This window comes from Diadema antillarum, unplaced genomic scaffold (genome assembly GCF_040938485.1).
Source record: "Diadema antillarum isolate AM-2024a unplaced genomic scaffold, OU_Dant_1.0 seq00000981_RagTag, whole genome shotgun sequence".
Classification (NCBI taxonomy): domain Eukaryota; kingdom Metazoa; phylum Echinodermata; class Echinoidea; order Diadematoida; family Diadematidae; genus Diadema; species Diadema antillarum.
In genome coordinates, this window is record NW_027271821.1 from 409715 (window position 1) to 420933 (window position 11219).

The 11219-nt window shown below is 40.4% G+C and overlaps 1 protein-coding gene across 1 annotated transcript; it reads right to left on the reverse strand.

The window, feature by feature from the left end:
• Positions 1–2148: 2148 nt before the first annotated feature.
• LOC139742135 (cytochrome P450 2U1-like) lies at positions 2149–9738 on the reverse strand. Its single transcript, XM_071652703.1, has 7 exons — positions 9381–9738; positions 8308–8450; positions 6870–7173; positions 5077–5285; positions 4120–4301; positions 3171–3289; positions 2149–2330 (listed from the first exon to the last, which is right to left on the reverse strand). The coding sequence occupies exons 1-7, from the start codon at positions 9736–9738 to the stop codon at positions 2149–2151; spliced, it is 1497 nt and encodes a 498-aa protein (XP_071508804.1).
• Positions 9739–11219: the final 1481 nt, after the last annotated feature.

The following is an 11219-nucleotide window of genomic DNA, read 5'->3' on the forward strand; positions in this document are numbered from 1 at the left end:
GCGTGTGTTAGCATATATGCGTCGTATCATGTATATGTGAAGTACCTTACGACCAAAAAAAAGCGATAATGCCGTGGATCAGGATATCGCCCAAGTTCTGTCACTGTGTGGAGACCTGAACAGACATCGTCCATAGGAGGAAACTTAAGTACGAGCTGCTCCGACGTTGCTGGAGGCATTATAATTTCAACTGAAATTGATTATAGTACAGTGTGCATTATTTGTTTTATTACAAAATTGAAAGAATATTCCTCATGACGTGATTCGCCATCAGATGTCATTCGGACATGTTGCCAACTAATCAAACAAACAGACAACTAAAACAAATCAAAAGAAAATAATCAAAATTGAGGACCAAAGCAAGGGTTGGTCACTGGTAGAAATTGATATCAGTCGGTAACTAACGGTGTATGTTAGTTCTGTTTGTTTTGCGAAAAAAAAAAATGTCTGAATGTTTGGTCAGGTGTGTTTACTCTCAGATCCAAAGATCAAATGTTCAAATACTCAAAGAGCACTTTCATTCCAAATGAGAAAACAAGACAGTAGTTTGAGCCTCTGTTTAAATAGACATGTCCTCATAAATTGGGACGCGTTTGTTTTGCTGCATCTGGTGACTAAAAGTATTTAAATTAAGGATGGCCGTATATAGAGAGAATTATGTTATATAATTATACATAATTATACTTGTAGTCTAGATTTTCATTTTTTCAGAGGTCTTTCAGGGTAAACGTACAGTACCTTAAAATGACTGAACAAACTGTAATGTTGATGCCAATGTCAGACTTTTTACGCTATCATATTTATTGAAAGCATGCATTTGTTTGTACTATCGAAATGTTGAAATTGAAATTACTACGCATGATCAAACTAGCTACTACTGCAATCGAACTACTTTAGACGTCCTTGATGGCTAGTGTTTGTGCCAATTTGTGTTGTTGTTGTTTTATCTACCTGCCTGTATACAGAATGCAACTCTAATTCGTTATAACTATTATCGTGAAAGCAAAAGCAACGCCAAATGATTGTAAGCGTTGTCTTGGGGTGGTCTTGGTGTATAGAGGGATGCTTTGGATGTACATTAAGCATTGGGCCAAGTTATCATGTATAAGAGCGTGTGTTCATGGGTGTTATTAATATCATGTGAAGTTGTGGATGTGCGTGGGGTTTTTTAGGGGCGTTTTATGTGCTTGAGCTTGTCAATTTACGCCAATGTATCTTGCTATCTATGTTGTGTAAACAAAGATCTACAGGTCACATAAAATGATGGTGAATGTGCTATTGTGACGTAGTCAGGTCATGTCTTCTGGTAGCGGAACGCAGGGTTTGTAGAGGTACTAGTGGCGGCGAGAAAAAAAAAAAAGATAGAAAAGAAAAAGTCTTTCCAGCATAAAAATATATTTGTGCTTGTAAAAAATACTGTATGCCTCGTAGCAGCCACAAATTTGCACGTACAGAAGAAGAGCCACCAGTGTAGTTTTCAGCCACAATAATGGAATCGTGCGCATCCGCGCACTTCACGTGACCTTCTGTCGTCAGGAGGGCGTGGCAAACTCCTTTTCTTTTTAATTAGCATGCTTGATGGCATCAGGGTTTTATACGAAATCTGGTAAAGAAAAGATTCCAAGGTGATAGTTATTCTTCTTTTGTCATTACAGCCAGTGCTTCAAGTTTCTTTAGAAGCTGACGAGATTTTTTTTTATCCGCATCCACAATCAAAATAATGTAAGTTCATCGGATGTGGTAATATAATTTTATAATGTGGCAAATCGTACATGGCAAACGTCTCCATCGAATTCCGAATCGTCTCCATGAATAAATGCAATGATAATGTGAAACAATCACTGTCCTCACTTTCCTTAATTTCCATCTAACTGTGTATTTTGATACATGTATGATCTGTCCGAAGAGCTGTAACAATTCTAAATATGTCATTGGAAAAAAAAAATCGTTTACTACACAGTGCAAACATGGTGCTATGTAAAGAAAACTGACACAGTATAGCGAAGTAAATGCATGATCAGAATGTAGTGCTCTGCTACTTCTCTATAGCAAAGTGAGAGATATGACTGTGTATATTCCCCGGTGTCCCATGACCTTTTTTTTCCAAGAGTTTCTGCTATATACTTTATTATCCAGGGTGTTACTTAATCAGTCATTCCATGGGAAAATCTGGATTCCGAATGGTGCCGGGAAGCGGGTCAGGTCTAGGAGGCCTCCAAAGGAGACGGATTCGCCGGGCGGAAGTGAGAACTTGACCTGTTGCATGATGGTCGTAAAGAAGAGGAATAATTCCATCTTGGCCAGCTGCTCACCCATGCAGACGCGTTTCCCTTGAAAGTAAATGAAAAAACAAAGTACATGAAGCATATTAGCGAAATGAATAATTATGAAAAGCAAACCTCAAACATAACTTCCTTCCTGCTATCAATGTGCGATGTGGCTTTAAATCGTATAATAAACAAACAAGTACAGGCCCGTAGCCAGGATTTTTAAGGGGAGGTGCGCAGGTCATCAAAGCGGACCTTTGATTACGGTGGCCCGATTGGGGGACGATGTTAAGGGTCAGTGTAACTCCCTCTTAAACAGATAAGTTTTTCACAAAAAAATCTAGCAAAAAGTATGAAAAGTGAATATTCGGGGAATATGTGAATGACTTATTCGTTTTATCTGTCACTTCTTGATCTGCGTGTGCGTCTTCAATCTGTACTAAAGTTTATGGAGGTGGACCTCACGAGGAGAGTGTGGGAAGGGGTGTCCCGCTCTCTCTCGAGGGAGTTTTTGCATTCTGTAGAATTGAAATTGAACGATCAGGTGCACATTTTGATGAAATGGATCAGATGTCCATACTTTTTGTCCATCAGATAGATCAATTGTGATCAGGTGGAGTCTGATTTTTTTTCAAGCACCGCATATAGTGATGGGGTAAAAAAAAACCCTTTTTATCAACTAATGGGACACTATCTAGAAGACAGAGAGGGGAGAGCGCGCGCGCACTGAGAAATATCATTCATTGATTCTGTACTGATTGGCCGCAGAAGACAGCCACTGATATCAATTTTGTATCTCCATATGATTGAAACCCCTCTTCACATAAAACCCCTTTGAATTGCCATCTATACGAAGTGCATGAAGGGGAAAATGGCCATTGGGAGGGGAGGGGGGCAATTTACCGGCAGAGAAGGGGAGGAAGTTCTTCGGTTGCTTGACAACAGTCCCATCATCCTCCAAGAATCTCTCAGGATTGAACTTATCAGGATCAGTCCATACAGCTGGATCACGATGCAGCGACCTTTCATGGTGAAAACACAACATTTTACTCATTAAAAAAAATCCAGAAATATTTCTTTACCTGCCAAGCTGAGTCAATGCAACTTTCTAATGTGAACTGAATACATGTAATTGAATACAATTGTACACAAATTAAACCACGAAAAAGCTTGTACAGAATAAAGAGACATGATTTCATTCGGTAGGCCTACATAAATTCCTTCTCGTTGCAATAATCAACACTGCATATCTAAAGGGAAGAAAAAAATGACAAGGAAACAATGAGGATCACACTTTCTCAGAAAAAAAAGATCATCCCCTTTCTGCGAGTTTGGAGCATATTGTTTATTCTCAGTAGTTCAGACTGGCCCTTTCCCACCCCAACCCCTTTGCTATGAAATAGGGCCTGCGCAAATATCAGACAACCACGAAAGAGAAAATGGTTGGTGGGATGTATCTTTGATCTTCACGCACACTGCTGATATTTCGAAAAATTCACCACGCGCAAGCTGCGGCTGGCTCTTCGCTAGTATCTCTTATATTACTAGGTCGGGATATTTAGGGCTCTTAAAGCTACAGTAAAGACTGCAATGATATTCCCGATGTGAAAATAAATCCAATTCAATTCAATTGAATTACAACAACAATGATGATTAGCAACAATAAACATGATTCTATAATTATTTACTAGTATTATTGTCATCATTTCAATTGTATTGTATAATTGCGTCTATTGTCACCATTTATAATTATCATCAACATTATTGCTACTTGTACAATCATTATGATGATTACAGATAAGGAAGAGTTCATATTTCTCTTTATCTCACTTAAAGCAGAGAGCCTAATTACCAAAGATTGAGCAGTACTTTTGTTCCCTCGGGTATGTTCTGACCGCCCGCCGAGGTGTCTTTGACCGTCATTCGGGGCACGACGGGCGTCACGGAGGCAAGCCGCTGGATCTCGAGCAGCGTCGCTTCGGTGTAAGGAAGCTGCCCACGGTGTGATATGGATACCTGCTGGTCTCCAACGATCTATGTGGGAAAAACGAAAAGAAATACAAACTGATGCTAATGACGTAGGTCATAGGCATGTATGCTATACAGCTGTATGGCCTATATACAAGTCCTATACTTGTATATCTGTATTTCATACGAAAATTTGAGCTTGATTGAAAGTCTATTCGATGCAGAGGTAAACCATTACTAACAATCTTCAAATCTTTCGACACAAATAATCATCTTAAATATTACTGATCGGTCACAGGCCCTGTAATGGCAGAATTTGATACAACGTGAAAAGGTGACCCAGTAGGCTTACAAGTGGCAATTCAGTTGGGAGACGAAAATGATCTCGCATCTAATTCGGAGTTTAATATGCTACCTTAAATTTCAGTTTTGTCAATCAAGAGAAGAACATTATGGTGCCACGCCCACGGAGATTCCACGATCGAACAGTCATATATGGTAGTCGCATAGCTTCTCTTCACTCACTCCCGCCCCCTTCTCTTAAACAATTTTGGTGCTACGCCCATGAAAAATCCTCGGTAGGACAGTCACGTCGTAGTCACACAGTTAAACTCCACACATTCCCGTCCCCCTTCTGTTGAACAATTAATATTGCCACGTCCACGAATATTCCTCGGTCGCATTGTCCTGTTGTATAGTTACATAGCTCCACCTCACCCATTCCCCTCCCCTTTTGTCAAGCAATTATAGTACGACACGCCCGCGAACATTCCTCGGTCCACTTTACTCCCGGACCCCTCACAACCCCCAACCCCCCCCCCCCCCCCCCACTCGATTCTACCTTCTTTATCTCGTCATGCACTTTCTGCTGGACGTCGGTATGGACGGCAAGATACTTGATGGCCCAGGAGAGAGTGAGGGAGATGGTGTCCGTGCCCGCCAAGAACAGGTCCAGCAGGTCGTAGTGGAGCGCCTCGATGGTAAACGTGTCAGGGTCAGACTTCCGGTGCACTAGGTAGGCATCGAGGAAATCATGGATTTCCGGTTCACCTGAATAGTTGAATATTGATAATGATATTTGATGAATAGTATTGATCATGCTCATATGCACAAAGAAAGTGGGTAGGATATTATGAATGAATAGTGATGATAATGACGATAATGTTGACAACACCATTCTTCAGGATCTAGTGTATATCCTCCATCTATTATTTCTGAGATAGGCCTATATCAATATCTGACCTTGTTTAGCTTAAAATCTTCATTACATATTACTAGCAGAGGATACAGGTGTATTCTGTAAACGTTGTAAAGGTTCCGATACCAAAACTTGATTTCATCATGTTAAAGAAAAATTATATGAAGTATAGCAAAAGGATGACAACAAATAATCTAATTCTCAATGTTAATGAAACTAATCATATTACTGTATTTGGAACTCGAACTATACAGTGTGAATCAAAACAGGAAATCCAACCTTGAAGGGCTACTATTTCATAATCGTCAGCTATGGAGAGCGCAATATTGGTTGTGAGGAAAGGGGAACTCTACCTCTTTCTATTGATACCTAATTAAGTTGACAAATGTCATATTGTGTGACTGAGCACATGAACTTAAGACAGCAATGGCAAATTGCACTTTTTCCTAATTTGAGGGTTATCATTGTGAAGGAACAATGCATGTCTCACTACATGGATGAGATATATTAATGAAAGTAGTCAAATTAACAGGCCAGCTTGCATGACTGCAGGTTTGTGTTTAGGGTTTCTTCTAACCAAATTATCGGACATGTGGCCATGCATGTTAAAGGTTATGGACCATAAAATGTTAGAAAAAAAAAAACCTATACACACAAACAAGCCTGTATTCATACCGGCTGGCCTGTTTATTTGGCCACTTCGAGTGACAGATCTCATCCATTCAATGAGACATGCATTGTTTCTCATGTCACATTAGATCACAGCTTCATCCCGACATCTCGACAAACCCATTTCATGAATTTGAATGATTATACGCAGTAGCCGCTGCATACTACGGAGATTAGAACCAGCACTTGCGATGTAGGGCAATTTGTCAATCACTTACAATGCACATTACACTTCGTAATCGGGCGGCGGCGGTCGCGGCGGTGATCAGTTGGGATCAATGAAAGATATCTGTTAGTAGTCCATGTGTAGTAGGGCCCTGTACTGACAATGCAGGAAGGTGTGCTGTATGCACGTCATGAGACCGTCACCTACGAGTCGTACAGCCCAAGAGTCATACATCCCATGACTTATACAGCTCACGAGTCATACAGCCCATTAGTTCGACACTAAGCTAACAAGGCCCACGAGACCGTCACATTAAGCCCGGCGTTGTATCTGTCGAACTCATGGGCTTTATTTGCCTAGTGTCGAACTCATGGGCTGTATGACTCGTGAGCTGTATGACTCATGGACCTGTCTTCAATGTCGAACTCGTAGGCTGTATGACTCGTGGCTGTCGGTCTAGTGGGATGACCCCGTCTCACCATCTTCCTGCACTGACCTATAGGCCTACATTAAGTACGAGGAAGAAATTATAATGCTGACATCATTTAATCCAGCAGGACGCTTGGATGTGGACACTCGAATCACAAATAATTGTACTCACCAGTGGCAGCGTCCAACCTCGCCTGGTGACTCTGGATCTGTTCGTTGAAGAACTTCTCCACTGCCTCCCGTGACGAGAGCAAATCCCGCCATTTCTTGGAGTATTGCAGGATCGGCCAGGCGGATGGCACAAGCGTCAACAAGGCTCCCTCGCTGCTAACCATGAGGTGACGGACGTTTTCCATGAGCTCGCTGGCTGAGTCCGACCCATGTTCTTCTCGTCTCTTCATGACAAGGGAGCAAATGACGTTGGAAGAAGTCACCCCAAGAGCTGTTCGAGGATCTATCACTGAACCTTCGGTGCTCTGTGGAAGAAATGGTTGAGGTCCCCACATGTAGCATCAATTCAAGTAACAACAGAATCATGTTGGCTCACAAGTCCTTTTTAAAGACACTATGGACCTGATGTACAAAAACGCTCTCCTTAACAATCTGAAGCAATTGGCGTCCTTAAGATCTGAAAATTAAAGACAATGATGATTGATAAATACTGTTCTGTGACCGAACAATCTTTGAAAAACAAAATATATCGGAATACACTGCAGCACTGACAACTATAACGGAAACGCATAGTAGCGTTAATTTATGGTCACTTTAAGCATAATTTAATCTTTTATGCCTATATTAGTGATTCTTCTTTTCGGCTCACCCTTCACTTACACTTCTCGTCCTTCCTTTGTGTATAAATATTTTAGAACAGTTTATCCTTTCTTTCGTTTTATCACGAAAAAGAAGAGCTCTCATCCTATCAGACATCATTACGCAAAGTGGAACATATCTTAGAAGAGATGCCAAAATCGAACGTATTTTGCATCTACATGATCTATTCAATTTGTTTGCATATCTTGCTTTTTCGTTTTAAAAAATACCACAATCTCTATTGCAGGGCTCGACACTAACTTTATTTTTCGGTGGCCCGATGGGGCTACCAAAATCATCAATTTCAAATTTTTGGTGGCCCGAGAGAAAAATTTGGTGGCCCGAAAAAAAAAATTAATAAAAGTCCATTTTTTTTTTTTAATAAGTCGAACACTCACTGCATGCATTTATGCATTTCCGGCGCAAAAAGTTACGAATTTATTGACGCACTTTTCAAAAAATTTTGGTGGCCCGAGGTGGGCCACCAAATTTGCCCTTTTCTGAAATTTGGTGGTCCGACTTTCATTTTTGGTGGCCCCGGGCCACCGGGCCACCGTTAGTGTCGAGCCCTGTCTATTGTTATATTTTCATTGTACATCGCATAAGGCTACATACTTGCAATTATTAATGCATTACAAATGCTGGAGTTATTATAACTATTGCTTGGAAAAAAGTTGTGGAAAACTGACATTGACGATGTAACGACTAGAATATTTACAAGAATAACATAAGCGATGATGAATATATACACAACAAATATACCCCCTCCCTATTCCAATTAAAGGGTAATGAACTACAACCTTGAAGTATTTGACGAGATGGTTGACTTCTTCCTGGATGAGTGGTTCAAGGGACACCTTTCCAAATCCCATACCTCTCAGGGTGGTGTGAGCGAACTTACGGTGCTGTTTCCACGTCTCGTCAGCTCGGCTGTCAAAAATACCTGGAAAATACCCACGAAAAATAGAAGAATACCCAACAAAGAAGGCCCACGAGTTCGACACTAGGCCAAGTTCGACACCTATAGGCCTTGTACCCAGTGTAAGACCCGTGGGCCTTTATGCCTAGTGTCGGATCTATGGGTTTTATATGCCTGTTATCAAGCCCATGGGCTGTGTGACTCGCGGGCTCTATGACTCGTGAGCGTCGAACTCTTGACGTGGTATCCGCTGTAGGCAGGTATAGGTATAACTAATACTACTGTCCTGATACATCACTGACTGTTACTAGTTGCCTGATACTTATCATAACATCAGATAGTGTAGTTGCATACTGTTGCTACTGTACCATAACCATCCCTGCACACCTATCATATTAGTGATGTAATGATACCACAGTACAGTTGGGGAGACGGGGGGGGGGAGGGGTGACGCCCCCACTTTCTTGTTAACTCTATGCAATCATTAAGTGGACCCCTTCATTTTGCAAAAACGTAGCACCTGCCCTCCACATACACAAACACCGAAATATGCATGAACGAACATGCATACACACACGGGTATGCAATAAATACTAACATGATTTATTCAAAATCAAATCTGCTTTTACCCGATTCATGTATAATTTAATTCTAAATTGTTAAAGAAAAAGAAATCCCCATGTTCTGTTACAACTTTTCCCACCCATTCCCCAATATTCTATTCTTGTTTGCTTTACTGGCAAAGTTTTACCATTTCCAGTTTAAGTTAACAGAGGGTCTGATCGTCTAAGCTTCTCTCACATGGAAAAAAAAAAATACAGTCACGTAAAATGTTCTGTTCGTTTGCTTATCAATGGTGACGATCGAGTAGTAGCTATTGGATTTCTATACTCACCACAATCATTACCAATCATACCACTCCATTCACACAACCAACATCGCGGAGTCGCCTACCGAGTCGCTTCGAGTTCATCTTCATGAAAATGACGGTCTCCCCTCGGTCAATGAAATCGTTTCCCGCTATCATTGTGACCTCTTTGATCGCCTCCCATCCATTGACCACGACAGCGGGTCTGTTTCCAAGATAGATCGTGTAAACGGGCCCGTACTCTTTCCCAAGCTCATTCAGCATGTTGAGAAAGGCGTCGTTTTCTGGAAACGACAACAGGTTCCCGAAGAAAGGCAGAGGTCGAGGACCTTTCGGTAGTCGACCTCTTGCCCTTGGCTTTAAGATGGTCCAAATGACCACTAGAGTGAGGCTGAACAGACATAACGTTGTCCAGTTTGACTCGAGAAAGCTCAGGGTCTCCATGTTGCGTGTACAACGAGAGACTCAATATCTTTGCTTGGTTTATCTATTGGGCTTCAGCTCGTCCGAAATGACGCTCCGGCGAGTCGCGGTGGACAACGAAGTAGGACCTAACAAATGTTGACCTTTCATGCATGAAAAACTATAGAAATGTCTGATCAGAGAAGTGACCTTCCTCGTCTGACCAAGGAGCTGGACACTACACGGCCCAGTGAATTTGTACAAATAATGCGTTAATAGCTATACAATATCAATCTCTGCCTCGGCAGGAGAGACTCCCGAGATTTGTTGAGTTGGTGAAGGGATTTATGTTTGAAAGCAGGCACAGCAATCTTTTCATTCACCGTCGTCGACAAATGTTGACACGTTTCCGAAGAACATGTTTTTCTTTGTTCAGTTAGATAAATTATACTTTATTATAATTAAACAAAAGGTACTACTGTATACAATAATTAAGCCCACAAAGGAGAGGCCCAAGGGCCATAGTGATTTGGACTGCTATTGTCCAACCCAGCAACAATAGGGAACCGCTCCAGGGAAAGCTTGACGTTTTTTATTTTCTTGTATTTTGCTTGTTTTGTTCGTTTATCTGTTATCACTTCCTTTGCCTTGCAAATGCCGAATAGATAATGGTAATAATAATAATAATGATGATGATGATGATAATAATAATAATAATAATAATAATAATAATAATAATGATAATAATATACATTTGTCAAAATATCTTGTTACACAATGTGAAAGAAGTTCCTGCTAAAAGAAGTTCCTGCTATAAAGTGTAATACATGTACAATATTCTCTATGGTACAAATTACTCATCAAGTCTTTCTGATAATCGACGATGATAATGATGATGTGTTCATGGTAACATAAAAAATAATAATGATGATGTTGCTGTAATGCTACTTCATTAATGCTGATAATAACGATGCTCATAATGACGAACGTGAATTATATTGTGCCATTTTCTGTACGGAACCCTCAAAGGCGCCATATGACAGTGATAATGATGACAACAATAATGACATGGCCTATAATATTGATATAGTAATAATCATCAAAGCCTTCATCATCGTACTGATAAGTTGTAACACTTATAGTCTTCAGCAACACAATATGAACCTATTAAACTGGACAGAATTGTATGCATTGCATGTGTGCTTATTACTATGCATGGACTTATAATGACTTGTGCTTGTTCGAGATATTTGTATGTCCTAAACTTTCATTTGACAGCAATATAAAAAGTCTGTGCAGGGGCCCTTGTATGGCACGCCAGAAAGGAATCAAATGCATTGTGTATTACACTATTCGTTTTTTTCTAATAAAAACAAAATGTACAATCATATCGCTTTTAAGAAAACCATTCCCCTTTCACATTCGTCTTCTTGTAGCATCTAGTTGCAACATCTAGTTGCAAACAATTCACAATTTGTAAAACATTCACTCATTCTTTTCGAAATTTTTCTTCTTTTTGCAAA

Coding starts and splice junctions, on each gene's coding strand:
- LOC139742135 (XM_071652703.1), bottom strand. CDS start 9,738: ATGGAGACCCTGAGCTTTCTCGAGTCAAACTGGACAACGTTATGTCTG. Junction 5,286..6,869: donor GAGGTTGGACGCTGCCACTG/GTGAGTACAATT, acceptor TCAACTATTCAG/GTGAACCGGAAATCCATGAT. Junction 2,331..3,170: donor CTTCCTCCCCTTCTCTGCCG/GTAAATTGCCCC, acceptor TTTACTTTCAAG/GGAAACGCGTCTGCATGGGT.